Source organism: Pteropus alecto, unplaced genomic scaffold (genome assembly GCF_000325575.1).
Source record: "Pteropus alecto unplaced genomic scaffold, ASM32557v1 scaffold155, whole genome shotgun sequence".
Classification (NCBI taxonomy): domain Eukaryota; kingdom Metazoa; phylum Chordata; class Mammalia; order Chiroptera; family Pteropodidae; genus Pteropus; species Pteropus alecto.
In genome coordinates, this window is record NW_006438113.1 from 14,540,820 (window position 1) to 14,556,617 (window position 15,798).

At 35.4% G+C, this 15,798-nt stretch overlaps 1 protein-coding gene across 1 annotated transcript in view; it reads right to left on the minus strand.

Annotated features, from left to right (window-relative positions):
- The window catches only part of KIF1BP (KIF1 binding protein), a 28,680-nt gene that overhangs the window by 10,725 nt on the left and 2,157 nt on the right, over positions 1-15,798 (minus strand). Inside the window, exons 2-5 of the mRNA XM_006915565.2 lie at positions 7,380-7,478; positions 5,305-5,384; positions 4,804-4,987; positions 2,110-2,194 (exon numbers count right to left, since the gene is read on the minus strand). Of these exons, the coding sequence (XP_006915627.1) occupies positions 2,110-2,194; positions 4,804-4,987; positions 5,305-5,384; positions 7,380-7,478 (448 nt within the window). The remainder of the gene's footprint in view (positions 1-2,109; positions 2,195-4,803; positions 4,988-5,304; positions 5,385-7,379; positions 7,479-15,798) is intronic.

Consider the following 15,798-nt stretch of genomic DNA (forward strand, 5'->3'; position numbering starts at 1 on the left):
TGTCTGCAAATGACCACAGAAGCATCTCGAGTACTGATTTTGGGGTTACAAGTAAATTGTAGGAAGTAGGCAAATTTGCAAATATGTAATAATTTGGAATATGGAATTATATGGAATCCACAAACATGGAATCCATAAATAATGAGGATTGACTGTACTTTGGAATCTGCACTTACATGAAATCCTTGATCTTTCATTTTCAGAAATGGCCTATGGATCTGGGTTCCTGAATTCCTTAAGGTTTGAAAACAAGAGTTACTGGATTGATACCTAAATAAAACATGTTCAGGGGCCCTGTGTAGGCATGTTACAGGTTTTTATAATGGAAAGTACCCATCTTTTTTTAAATTGAGCTATAATTAACATAAAATATATTAGCTTCAGATGTACATGATTCGATATTCGTATATACTGCAAAATGATCACAATAAGTCTAGTTAACATCCGTCACCATCGTTTCAAAATTTTTTTCTTGTGATGATGACTTTTAAAATCTTCTCTCTTAGCAACTTTCAAATATGTGATACAGTGTTCTTAACTATAGTCACCATGCTGTACATTATATCCCATGACTTAGTTATTTCATAACTGGAAGTTTGTACTTTTCCCTAAAAAAGATTTCCTTCTTTTTATGGCTAAATAATATTCCACCGGATATATACATCACATATTCTTTATTCATCCATTGATGGATACTTAGATTGCTTCTATATCTTAGCTAAGGTAAATAATGCTGCAATGAATGAAGGGCTGCAGATATCTTTTCAAGTAAGTGTTTTTGTTTCCTTGGATATATACCCAAAAGTAGAATTGTTGAATTATATGGTAGTTCTATTAACTTTTTGAGAAACCTCCATACTGTTTTACACAGTGGCTGCACCAATTTACATTCCTACCAAAAGCGTGCAAGGGTTCTCTTTTCTCCACATTCTCACCAACACTTGTTATTTCTTGACTTTGAAAACTGCCAGTCTAACAGGTGTGAGATGATATGTCATTGTGGTTTTGATTTGCTCAAATATAAATGTTAACCGTGATTTGTAAGACTAAGTAAAATACTATAATTAAAATACTAGGTATTTGAACACATCTCTTATGCAGTATTCTAACCAAAAATGTATAAAGTAGTCCTTCCTTATCTGTGGTTTTGCTTTCCATGGTTCCAGTTACCCAAGGTCAACCATGGTCTGGAAATATTAAATGGAAAACTCCAGAAAAAAGCAATTCATAAGTTTTAAATTGCATGCCGTTCTGAGTAGCGTGATGAAATCTCATGCTGTCCTGTTCCATCTCTTCGTACAGTATACCCATGCTCTGAATATGCTAACTGCTGTTAGTCACTTAATAGCCATCTCAGTTATCAGATTGACTACCTTGGTATTGCAGTGCTTGTGTTCAAGTAACCCTTATTTTGCTTATGCCCCAAAGCATAAGAGTAGTTTAAACTTTATCACAGGTATGTATATGTAGGAAAAAACATAGTATATAAAGGGCTTGGTACTATACATGGTTTCAGGCATCCACTGGAGGTCTTGGAATATACCACCCAGATATATTCACCCCCCAGAGATACAGGGTGACTACTGTAATCTAAAACTTAGCATAAGAAAACATCAAAACACAAACTGCTGGAAATTCTATAAAATGACTGCCCTGTATTTTTCAAAAACACCTGTGATTAAAGAGAAGGAGGTTGAGGAACGTTCCAGATTAAAGAGGTATGACAACTAAACGCAACTGCAATCTTGAACTGGATTCTAGTACCAGAAAAAAATTGCTATAAAGGCATTATGGGGACAATTAATGAAACAGAAATATGCATTACAGAAAAAAGAATTGTATCAATGTTATCATTTCTTATTCTATGATTATATAAGAAAACATTCTTATTCTTTAGAAATACTGAAGTATTGAGGAGTAAAGGAGCCTAATATATGCAATCTTCTCTCAAATGGTTCAGAAAGAAAAATATGTGATTGCAAATGAGGCAAATATTAAAAATTGGTGAACTGAGAAGGGCATATGGTAGTTTTTTGTTCTGAATATTTCAAAATAAACTTTAAAAAGCTCTATATAATGAAACATGCACTTAACATGCACTAAACTTACTGTCATCCGTGGTTGGGATCTTTCCAGTTTGACCAAAAATGACGTTAGCAGCTGATAAACAGTGCCTGGCCTCCATAAAGCATAGCTGTTAATGAAATGAACAAGAGTAAATGCAATTATCCCACAGCCTTATTTGCAAATGATACTTGCATAAAGTCTTTGGATATGGGAAAGTCTATAAAATCAGGTAAAAACCATTGAGAACCTGTATTGTATAGTTGCTGAACATTAAGGTATATTAGACATAATATAATATTATCTGGTTAAAAAGCTTCCTCAAAGTGGTATAATGCCCCTAAACTCTTAATAATCCAAACTGGCTGAAAGACAGCTGCTGATTGAAAGTCAGCTCTCCTCAGGTAGTAAGTATACAACAATAGCTTTCATTGCAGACGCAAAGTGCCTCAGATCTCTTTAGTCCAAAGAGCCAAAGTTCTATGCATGATAAATTCTTAGACCATTTACATTCTATTAGACGATTTAAAGACTTTTTTTAGGTCTAAAGATCCCTTTTATATTCTACCATTCAAAGGCAAAAAGAATATAAATTTTGATACAAAGAGATTCCTGTCTTCTAAAAATCTTTGGAATTTAATAATGAGACTTCCCACCAAATTTTGAAGCCAACAGATTTTCACAGGCAAAAACTTTATGATATTGCTTTACCAACACACTTGAAGGCTTCATAATTCAAATCTGGGCATGGTAAACTTCTCAAACACTTAGAGAATGTCTCCTTGTTAATATAAATATGTGAGTCTCAGGACCACTCAGCAGAAGTACAAAGCTGAAGACAACTTTTAGTTGGAAGCCACCCTCATTAAATATAATGTCTAATTTGTATTAGTAATACCTGATTTTGCTAAGATGATTTTTAATGGTTGGCTATGACTTTAAAATCTCAGCATTAAATGTAACTTTCCCTTATGGCAAATTCAGAAGCCATCTTGAGGACAGCTGGGGACCATATGTAGTATTAGCCCAATAACATCTATAGATCAAAACATTAGTGTTAAACCTCAAAACCGAAAAAGTTAGTTTACATAAAGCAGCTTTAATTGTCCCTCTACAATCCCTTATCCATAATTATCACTTTAGCTTTTTTCAGATTGGCTCCTCGTGAGCAACCACTACTATAACAGTGAGTGCCTCAAGCCCTCTAGGTGGCTGGTAAATGTGGGTGGGACTTTAGCACTTGCCAGGTAGGGACTCAGCAAGTAGCAAAACCTCATCACTGGAACCAGGTGAAGATGAAGGTGATATAAATGACAATTGGTTCTTTAAAAAACATGATTCGAATCTCTCTCTTTGCAATATAACTGAGTTTTAACAAAACATAAAATATTTTGGTAAGAAAATAAAACAAAAACAAATGAATAAAAGCATAAGGTGGGGGAGGGACTCATGAAAATTACTGCATGCTCCATATAAGCAATGCTTAACAACTTTAAATTTTTAATTACACTTTCAATTAATGTCTAGATGTCTTAGTATTATTAATATCCATGTTGTTTTAAGTGTTAACTAAAATCATAGTGAATATGTAATTTTAAAGTTGCTAAACAAAATAAGAGGCCTCCAAAAGCTATAAAAAAGGTGCCATAAGCAGAGGCACCAGATAACATTTTTTCATGATGACTACAATGAAATGGATTCATGAGAGTTAGATTTAACTGAATGCTCTGATATATGCAGTAGCATTACTTACACGCTTGATCTTAGACCAAAGTCCTAGAAGCGATGCTGCAGTCACCACAGCCCTTTCTCTCCTGCTAATAGCTTTTCTGAATGAAATTCTGTGGGACAATACTTTAAACATAGGGTGCATTTACAGAACCAGCACTAACAAAAATCTTAGAAAGGATAAAGGCCCAGTAAGGAAGTTACAGCAGCAGGTAACCAAAGAGATCTAAGAAGGAACTCTCATAAGCAAAGAATTACTACAGTTTTGGAGAGGCTTGTAAATCAGAAGAAATACAAATAAAAGTCACTTCTATTGCTGAGATATCTTATTAAAGATTAATAGAAAATCTAGCTGGGAAAGGTGGCTTAAAAGTGTTTTAGCATTAAAAATTCTTAAGACTAACGGAAGAAATAAATAAAGAATATACCAACATGATTCTGAATAATTCTGATAAACAACTGAAAAGCTCAAATTTGTTCCTGTGTAACATTCCAGAAGAAGACTTAAAACTCTAGAACTAAGCAGAGCTATTTCTAATATAGAAAAATTATTATAGAAGAGTTAATTCTAAAGAATAACTGAAATGCATCACATGCTTTTATCAAAGCCCACATTTAACAGTCAACTTCCTCAGACAAATTCTCAGTTACCAGATTACCATTGCCTAAAGTTTTATCTACAAGATAAAATCTGCAATTTAAGGTAACATCTCACTAAAATGAATTGAGATAGCATGCTTATATCAAAAAAGAATTGATCTTAGGTAACACGTAATTTTATGGGCTAGCAACATGTGAGACAATGATAAAACTATTTTAAGACCCAAAAGGATTAATGCAACAATAGCTACAAAATTGTACACTGGCAAATTGTTCTGCATTTTTCTGTCTAGTTTACATCATAAAATACAAGATATCTATTTTTAAAAGAGGACGTTGTCAAGGTATTATTGGTTCTATTTTTATATATCCTATCAGTAACTCTGTTAGATAACTACTTTGAAAGCTTACCTTATTGATGTAAAATTGTGACAAGGTAGCAGCATTAATGGCCCACTCTATAGGATGGTAGGCATTGTGCTCAAGCTGGCGTTTTAGAGTACTGTGGCAATAATGAGCAGCCTTTTCAAACATTTCCATATGCTGGTAGACTTGAGCCAAGTAATACAGGTTATGAGTATAAACTTTCTCAAATCTATGAAGAAAAAAAACAATATTTGTATAATGGTTTTTAATTTATAAGGAAATTTCACATACATTTATCTTGATCCTCCTACCAACGCTTTGAATTGGGTATGGCTAGTGTATCTATCTTACAGATAAGGAAACTGAGCCTCAGATTTGAACAGGGTCACATATCTAATAAGTAACAAATGAAGGTTTTAATCCACATCAGAATCCATATCCTAAAACCTTTATGAGTGCCTTAAAAGAAAAAACATTATGCTTTTTTCAACAATCACCTACACTATGTGGAAATACCCATGAGGGCTGATTTCTATACCTACTCACCTTTTTGATCTCTCTTGTTCAGTAAGTTTCTCTTCTTCAGGAAGAAAATGCTCGGTAGGATCAAGAGGAGGACTCCCAATCTACAATTACAGAAAAACAAAACTCTAAAATTGTACTGTAAACACCAAGCGCCCTCTTCTGGGGGAACTGGAGAAATACTTTTGACTAGTTTACTTTTCATGTTACCCAAAAAGTAATTTTCTTACCCATAAAATCTGAAAGAGTCAAACAAAAGATTGCCTACAAACACACACTTGACAAAATTTAACGGCTATTGCAGATGAACTACAAATTCACTTTTAAAAAAAGAATACCAGTTTGCATTTAGAGATATAATTTTTAAAGTATTTTAAGTCTTAATTTTGGTAAAAAAGTTCTTTTAAAAACCTACATAAGCATGACAAATAGGAAAAATGTACATATCCTTAGAATAATATTGCTCTAAACTGGCCACTAATGAAAATAAAATCAAAGTTTTTAATATTCTAATATTTTTTTCTCAGGGGAACATGAAAAGTATATAGATTACCCCCTTTCAATACAGTGAATTTAAAATCAGTGATTCCATTGTTTATTGCCATAGCAGGTCAGCCATCTCTTGTGCTTGTCTCCTCATCTGTAAAACAAGGATAATAAGAGTACCTACCTCATAAGGATGCTATGGGATTCAATGAGTTAATATGTGTAAATCACTTATAATCCCATCTCAAGTCTTCCAAAAAAACAGTACTTAACCTCTGCCTCATTCTACTTCTAAGAGCACAGTGTCATCTACAAGCCCACCCTTGCTTTAAACTGAATTCACTAAACTCCAAATAGCAACAAAGCTTTCTATTTTAAAAAATGTGATCTTACAAACACTAAAAGCATGATGACTTGGGCTCCTAGAATTCACAGAAAGTACAAATGACTAAGGCAGGAAGCAAGGCCCAAGGCAAACACAATAGATAAGTGATTGTTCAGAGACCGTCTCAACAATTTTGAGGGCTGTTTAGTATGTTTACCCCTGTGCTGATAAGCAGAGTTAATGTATTATTTTATGTACATACTTCACTGTTATGACTATGTGCAACACTAACAGTTAAATCAGTCTCAACTAAAATGGAGGTATTTTTAAGCACAGTTTTGCTATGTATTCTATGTTTCCTTATTAATAGTATTTAATGAAATATTACAGGTTTTTGGTATCTTCGCATTTTAAATTAACAATTTCATCTATAAGAGTGTAAGCCTAAAATCATAAAAGGAGACTAACGTCTAAATTTGGCTTTGTGGTGCTCTGTTCCTCTTAGTACTTTAAGAGGAAAGCTATAAATAACACCAAAGTAGAAGAGCCATGACTTTCAAAATTCTCTAATTTAGGGATATATTCCTCAAAAGTGTTAAGGGCCTATTAACACAGAGTCTAAATGTACATTCTAAAATTCCTTGTGAGTGTAATTAACATGTTGATTTGCTCCAATCTTTACCCTCCAGGGGAAGCTTATGATGGGTAGGGACCATATTTTATTCATATTTGATTCCCTAGCATTCTGCATAGTAAAACAATAACTGTCTAGTGAATTAAACTGACAAAGCAAATAAGAATGCTCAGTCTATGCATTCTGCTTACGGCTCATTCTATCTGCTATCATCATTTTGGTATAGATACAGGAGTCTTCTCTAGACTACACAGTTCTTAAAGCACTTCACTCTTATGTTTTAGACAAAGTCCAACTACTAAGAGTATAATGGTTAAAAGTATGGGTTCTGGAGTAAGATAATGTGGGTTGGAATCACAGCCTCACTTAATCCATTATTCTTCTATTTCCTCATCTCTTAAAATAAGGATAATCAAAGTAACTACCTCGTAAATTGTCATGAGGATTAAATGAGTTAAAATCTGTAAATCACTTATAACAGTGCCTGCAAGTACTGTATAATTTCAGCTATTAGATAACCACCTAGACAGCTCTATAGAGAAGTCTCTAAGTATACTAAAGAGTCATATACTAATATTACGAGTGAAGAATTCTTAATATCAGTTCTTAACTAGTTTCAATCAAATCTTAAAATGTACCTAATATGCAACATACCTCCTTCATATACTGATTATATAGTGCTTCTGATGATTCTAGGTAAGCTTGTGCAGTTCCAATTTCTTCTCTTTCAGACCACAAGATACCTAGGTTATTCTGAAAAATAAGAGAAATAATGACAATATAAATTTCCAATTAAAGTAACTTCATAATTTCCAAGTCAATATTTACCTATCAAATAATTCTGGAGTCTCATTAACAATGAATTATTCATAATATTGTCTTTATGTAGTGGTAGGTAGCTACTAAGATGGATCCCTAAAGATTCCTGCCTCCTGGTATTCATGGGCATGTATAATATCTTCCCCTTACATAGGCTGGATTTAGTGACTTAATTCTAAGACACAGAAGATGGCAAATGTAATATAAGGTCTCTTCCAAGATTGGGTTAGAGAACACTGTGGTTCCATTGTGGGTGCTCTCTCTCGCTTATTCTCTCTGAGGGAGGCCAACTGCCATGTTGTCAGCCACCCTATGGATAGACTTACATGGCAAAGAACTGAGGGAAGTCAACAGCTAGCGAAGAACTGGGACCGACAGCGTGTAAGGAACTGAATCTTGCCAATGACCATGTGAGTGAGCTTGGAAGCAGATCCTCCCACAAGCAGAGCCTTCAAGACGTGCAGCCCCAACAGGCCAACAATCTGATGAGAGACCTTGAGCCAGAGGCAACTAGTTAAGCAATGCCTAGATTCCTGATGTTTTCTTCAAGATGCTAAATCTGGGGGTAAAATTTTATGTAGCAATATATAACTGATATACAGAGACCTTAAGATAAGCCAGAAACATATAATGCTTTCAAAATCTCTACAGTCTTCTCCAGAGACCTTGTAAAAAGGAAACATTCTCAACAGTTATTTTTTAGTTCAAACCTGAAGAAAGGTAGGTGAGCTCTCAAATTCCAGTAATTTAAATTATATGTTATGAAAACTGAAGATGCTACATGCCTTTGCTCATCAGTTGTCAGATTTCTCATGTTTACCATTTCAAACAATAAAACATGTTTATAATTTCCAGCATTCTTAAAATAATACAGCTTTATATTTAGTCAATTAAAAATTCATTTGTAGTGTCTTTTCTTCTATCGATTGCTTCCTTTTAATTTCCATAGCACCAACTTCCTTCTGCTACCACGAAGACACTAAAGAGAAATTGATTAGATTTGGGATTATATCCTAAATAACATTCTTAAAACTAAGCCAGTTTGTCCCCTGCCACATGACTCTATCAGGCTCTGTGCAGAGCAAATCAGGCTTGTTTAGACGGTCAAAACTCAAGACTGGACACCTCGCTCCCTTTTAGACAACAGGGTGAGACTGCCTCCCCTCCCTTGAGAAAGTATTTCAGGTGCAAGTATACTTCTGAGGCTGGGCTTCTACCATCTTTTGCTTATTTCCCTAGGGAAGGGAACAGGATAAGGAAACAAGACTTTTAATGCAGATTGTGAACCTGGGGCCCATAGACCCACAGGGTATCCGTGAAGAGAATTCAGAGTCTGTGTGTATGAGAGAAACATTACAAATTTATTTTCACGTCCTACTAAAATTTTGCATTTTTTAAATTATGAATACAGGAAACAAAATGCAACAGTACTATAATACCTGGAATTTTGTGATCTATAGAAGTGAAAAATATCTTTATATTACAGTTGCAGATCTCAAAATATTATAGTTACTGCTACTTCAAAATTATGAACATTATTAGACACATCATTAGTTTTTTTTATCGGAAACTGATGTTTAACTGATGTTTAATGTGATAGAATGTTTATGCATATAGATGCCACAGCTCTGGTTTAAATTACAACACTGTCAACATTAGCTAACATTCACTTCTTAGGAGAACAATTGAAGATATCAGTTTTAGCATCAATAAAGGTAAATAATTATTAATACAAGAAGCAAATGGGCATTGACTCTGTAGATCCAGAAAGAGAGAATACATTCTGTTTGTTCTTCAAGTTTACATTAACCAAATCTACCCAATGCTATCAGAAAGCAGAGACTGAGTTTGAACATCAAAACTTTCTGTTTGGGATTGACTTAAACGTATTTTCTGGCAGTTGTGGGTTTATGGTTGAGATGTTTTAGTATGTGAATAACAATTCCAGCCATCTCCAAACTAATCCTAGAATTTGGATCAGGCAGAGCTCGTTACTAACACTTTACTGGTGCAGTAAAAGACAGTCCAAGAGGGATCAGGGACTCAATCTGAAAACTTGAATTCATTATAGTACCTTGAATAGTGTGGGAATTGGGCATCATTACTGTCAAACCGAAATTTCATTACCATTCTTAAGAGTTTTCAGGGAGCCCTGGATAGTGTTATGTAATGTGTTGTGTTAATAAAGAAACACATATATTACTGCATACATTTGTTTTAAAAAAAATATTTTGATAACTTCAAAATTATTGGTTTTTTGTAACTCTTTATATTTTATACATTTAAAATCATTATTCTATTTTATAAAATATAGGCTTCACTAGACTGCAAAGAGGCACAATGGCACAAAAAATGTTTAGAAACCCTATAGTTTAAAGGTGACTTGATCATTCCCCTAGTACACAGACCTCTGGTATTCAGGCTTCACATACTATATCTATTCTATAATTTTTTTTAAGTGACTCGATCGGTCATCAGTGCCTAGGACTGTAGATCATAGTGATAATGTACTGAGATTGGGCAGTTTTCTCCTCTATATTACTTATGAGGTCCTTTGTAGGACCCTTGAGGAAGCTTGAAGGGCTCTGGCCCACTACTAACTTACAGATTATTCTGACTACACAACCTCAAATATAATCTCCCTTAATATTTATTTCTTGATCTTAGAAATGGATCCACAAGTCATCTTTTCTCATTTCCTAGTTTTATTTTTCCTTTGACGATAGTCCTTGAGATACTCCATTTGGCCAGGACACCACTAAGCCCAACCCCAGGATACTGTACCTGGTGTAGACAGTCTAGAGATTTACCTAGTATCAGGAACTGGTTAGCCACATCTGCTCTATTTTGATGGAGCATTTATGGAAGGTGATGCATTTAGTGCTAGATCCAGGGTAGGCTGTGCCACAGGAAGCAATAAATCTTAAACTGAGCAGAGACCTTAGAGTGTGTATACAAATAACTAAAGTTTTTCTTTTGAATCATACATAACCTATTGAGATATTGAAGGCAAGGACCATGCAAAAAATCTAGAATTTGATTTTTCAAAATTAATAGTGTTAGTGTTTTAAGTGTTTACTCCATAGAGATAACTGCTATTGACATTCTACATAAATTATTTTTAAAAAATAATATAAATCCTACAATACACCAGAAAGTAGTATATCATTCACAGAGCATCATCATGTTCTTACTCTCAGGATACCAGACTAGGTAGGGAAAAAAATTAAATATAAAATAAAAACAGCTTAAAAAAGTGAATTCTACCACACATGTAAGGAAGAAATAACGACTCTACACAAATTCTTCCAGAAAAGTGAAGAGGAAAAAACACTTCCCATTTCATACTAAACCAAAAACATAACAAGGAAACTACAGTCTGATAAGCTTCATGAACATAAATACAAAAACTGTTAAAACATAAGCAAATTGAGTCCAACAATGTATAAGAAGGGTACTAGTTTACCCAAGTTTTGTTGGTAAAAACTCCAGGAGGAGTTTATCACAGGCATGAAAGTTTGGTTTAATAATGGAAAATGAATAATTTCTGGTCAAGATACTGGAATAGGAAAATGTACTCATCTCCTCCCACAGTCATAACAAAATTGCAACTAAACTACAGAACCATCATTGAGAATCACCTGAAGTCTAGCTGAACAGAAGTCCTATAACTAAGGATATATAGAAGACGACACGTCAAGACTTTTAAGAGGGACAGAGATGCAATACAGGCTTCTCCCACACCCAAGTGTGACAATTAAAAATCAGGAGGCATATCTCTGCTTCAGAGGTCCCCCCCTGAGGAGTGAGGGGTCCCAGTCCCACACCAGGGTCCCCAGCCCAGGGTTCCAGTACCAAGATGTTTCCATAACTTCTGGCTGTGAAAACCAGTAGCTGAGTGAGATGGAGGGCTGCTGGAGTCACAGGTCCCATGCACAGACTCACTGACAGACCCACTTGCTCTGAGCTCTAGCACTGGGGCGGCACCTCAAAAGGTGCCAGGGACATACATGGAGGAACTAAACTGCCTGGCTTTAGGCCAAGGGCTGGAGGAGCAGCTTTCTCTGAGACAGAAGTGCTGGCAGAAACCATTGTTCCTTTGTTGAGCCCTCCCCCAACCCAGGCTGCACTCGCAGGAGTCTCCATCAGCCTGGCTAACACTGGTCACCCAGCCCTGGTGGTTCCCTGAGACCTCTGCCTCACTCACTTTTTGGGCCTACCCAAGCTGCTTCCAGTGGCTTTTCCATACAAACAGCCTGTCTTGGATCATGCTGCAGACTTTTTCCTAAAACCTCTCAAAGGTCCACAAATCCCAAACAAGCAGCATCTGGCTTGGACATGCTCCATGTCTCTTGTTAAGCAGCCCCAAGCCCAGTATTAGTGGCAGCTGACCACGGTTTGCAGCTTAGCCTCTCCCACGCATCTCCAAGCCCAGCACAAGTGATAACCATCTGCAGACCACTTTGTAGCTCATAACAAGTGGCCCCAGGCAGAACACTGGCAGCGAGTGGTTGAACTTGGCCTACAACAGAGCCCCTCCCAAAAGGCCCAGAACAACACACCTAGTGGCCAGCTTCAGAGAACCACCCAACCATCTCCACAAACGACACACGCAAAGGGTGGACTTGGCAGGTACCATAGCCCTGCTAAAGTGAATCTTGCTCCCTGGGGTCGACCCCACACAACAGCTTGTCCACTGTAATCACAGCCTGTCCTCATAGACAGTCAGCCTGAGAGTCAACTTGATTGCCAAGAGCAATCAAGGCTCAACTATAACAGGAGGGCACATACAACCCATACAAGAGACACCACTGGAGCACCCAGCTCAGGTGAACAGGAAGACTGCACAACTGAGTTCCACCGGACACCTACTATATAAGGCCACTCTACCAAGACTGGGAGACATAGCAGCTCTACCTAATACATAGAAACACACACAGGGAGGCAGCCAAAATGAGGAGACAAAAAAAAAAAATGTCCCAAATGAAAGAAATCAAAACTCCAGAAAAAGAACTAAGCAAAATGGAGACAAGCAATCTGCTAGATGCAGAGTCAAAACACTACTTATAAGGATGCTCAATGATCTCAATAAGAACTTCAACAAAGACAGGAAATTTAAAAATGGCAATGGAAAACATAAAAGAACCAATCAGAAATGAAGACTATAATAACTAAAACAAGGAATACATTAGATGGAATCAACAGCAGATTAGATGAAGTGGAGGACTGAATCAGTGATTTGGAAGATTAGAAAGCAGAAAACACCCAATCAGAACAACAACAACAAAAAAATCCAAAAAAATGAGGATAGTTTAAGGGGCCTCTGGGACACCACCAAGTATGCCAACATTCCCATCACAGAGGTGCCAGAAGAAGAGAGCAAGGAATTAAACACCTATTTAAAGAAATAATGACAGAAAACTTCCCTAACCTGATGAAGGTAATAGACATACAAGCTGAGGAAGCTAACAGGGTCCCAAATAAGATGAACCCAAGGAGGTCCCCACCAAGACAACATAATTAAAATGCCAAAGGTTAAAGACAAAGAGAGAATCTTAAAAGCAGCAAGAGAAAATCAGTCAGTTACCTACATGGGAGCTCCCATAAGACTGTCAGTGGATTTCTCAAGAGAAACTTTGCAGGCCAGAAGGGACTGGAACAAAGTATTCAAAGTGATGAAAAGCAAGGACCTACAACCAAGACTATGCTACCCAGCAAAGCTATCATTCAGAATTGAAGGAGAAATTAAAGCACTTCCCCGATTAAAAAAAAAAAAAAAAGCTAAAGGGGTTCATCACCATCAAACCAGTTTTACAAGAAATGTTAGAGGGACTTAAGAAGAAAAAAGGTCAAAAATATGAATAATAAAATGGCAATAACTGCATATCTATCAACAATTAATTTAAACGTAAATGGATTAAATGCTCCAATCAAAAGACATAGGGTGGCTGAATGGATAAGAAAACTAGATTCTTACATATACTGCCTACAAGAAATTCACTTCAGATCGAAAGACACACAGACTGAAAGTAAAGGGATGGAAAAAAATATTTCACAAAAATGGATACAAACAAACGAAAAACTAGGGTAGCAATACTTAGACTTTAAAAAACAAAGGCTAAAAAACAAAAGACAAAGAAGGACCTGATAATTCCACTTCTGGGTATTTACCCGAAGAAACCCAAAACACTAACTCAAAAAGACATATGCATCCATATGTTCACTGCAGCATTATTTACAACAGCCAAGATATGGAAACAACCTAAGTGTCCATCAACAGATGAATGAAGAAAGAAGTGGTACATATATACAATGGAATATTATTCAGCCATAAAAAAGAATGAAATCTTCCCATTTGAAACACATGGATGGATCTAGAGGGTAATATGCTAAGTGAAGTAAGTCAGACAGAATTCAAATACCATATGATTTCACTTATACATGGAATCTAAAAAAATAAAATAAAAACAAAAAACAGAAACAAACTCAAGAGATACAGAGAACATTATGATGGTTGTCAGATAGGGGCAGGGTTAGGGAGATAGGTGAAAAAGGAGAAGGGATTAGGAAGTACAAATTGGTAGTTACAAAATATGCATTGGGATGTAAAGTACAGCATAAGTAACATGGTCAATAATATTGCAATAAGTATGATGGTGTCAGATGGGTACTAGATTTAATTGGGGCGATCACTCCATAAGTTATATATATATCTAATCATATGTTGTGTACCTGAAACTAATATATGTAGACTGTAACCAAAAAATTTTTTAAAAAGAAAAAAAAAATCAATGAATGAAATTCACCATATTAACAGACCATAAAATAAAAAAACTTGATCTCAGACACAGCAAAGAAATGACGCTGACTGAAAAACCAAAAGAAGAGTATATACTGTATGATTCCATTATGAAATTCTAGAAAATGGGGGGGAGGGGCAATGAGAAGGGAGAAATAAAGGGAGGGGGAGGGGTTACAAAGGAATACAAGGAAACTTTTAGTGGTGAATATGTTCATTATCTTGACTGCAATGACTGTAATGACTGTTTCATGAGTATATACATACGCCAAAATTCATCAAATTGTATATATGTATGGCTTATTGTGTGTTAAACTGTACCTCAGTAAAGCTATAAACATACACAAAAAGTACTCCTTATATACATATATCCTAGCAGTGAGGAGAATAATCTACTAATTTGTTAGGGAATTTCAGTCAACATGACAATGCAAAGTACATGCTGATAGCAAAAATCAGAAGAAAAATCAGAGAAAAATAATTCCTAGAGCCCCCAGAACCCTGTGAAGATAGAAGAGTAAAGTCTCATTTGATAATCTAATGTGGGTCCAGGTTCTGCATATCCATAGTTTTCCAGGAAGGAGACACAAGACTGAGACAAAGCAGTCAAAATATCATAAACTCCCACAAACTAATACTTTCAAACTTTTACACACACACACACACACAGTCTTTTACCAAAACAGAATCATTCTAATTTCAAACATGCCTTACAGTCGTCCCTCTCCCTCTTAATACTGATATTTTCGGTTAACAAATATAAACCATTATTTGTAATGGCTGCATACTGTTCTTCTATATGGATGTACTGGTATTTACTTATCCATTTATCTACTGATACTTTATTCTTTTTTTAAAATCAACGATGCTGTGATGACCATCCATGTTAACATAGCTATACCTGTCTCAACTATTATTTTAGAATACTGATGTGGAATTTTTATGTCAACGTCTTGACTCAAGAGTTTTGATACCTACTGATCTTCAGAAAAGTTCTATGAATTTATATTTCCATGAGCAATATAAATGGATACTATCCATTTCCTCATCATCTCTCCAACAATGAATGTAATTAATACCTTTAATAATCTGCCAATCTGATACAACTTTCTTTTTCATTTAGTTTGCTTTATTATTAGTGAAGTCAAATTTCTCATCATGTATAGCAATGTTAAATGTAATAAAAGGCTATAGTGAGGTAATGACATAAATAAATAGATCAATTGAACAGTAGAGTTCAGAAACAGACTAACACAAATAGAACCTAATTAAATTATTATTACTATACTGTTTTGGTATCAGGTAGGCTAGTTTTAGTGCATTGTTTTTCTTTTCACATTTGTATATTCACTTATCTTTATTATTCCAGATAAACATACTCGTTTTATCAAGTTCTAAGAAAAAAAAGCCTATTGTGATTTTAGCAAAAATTACATCAGTCCTAAAAATGAATAT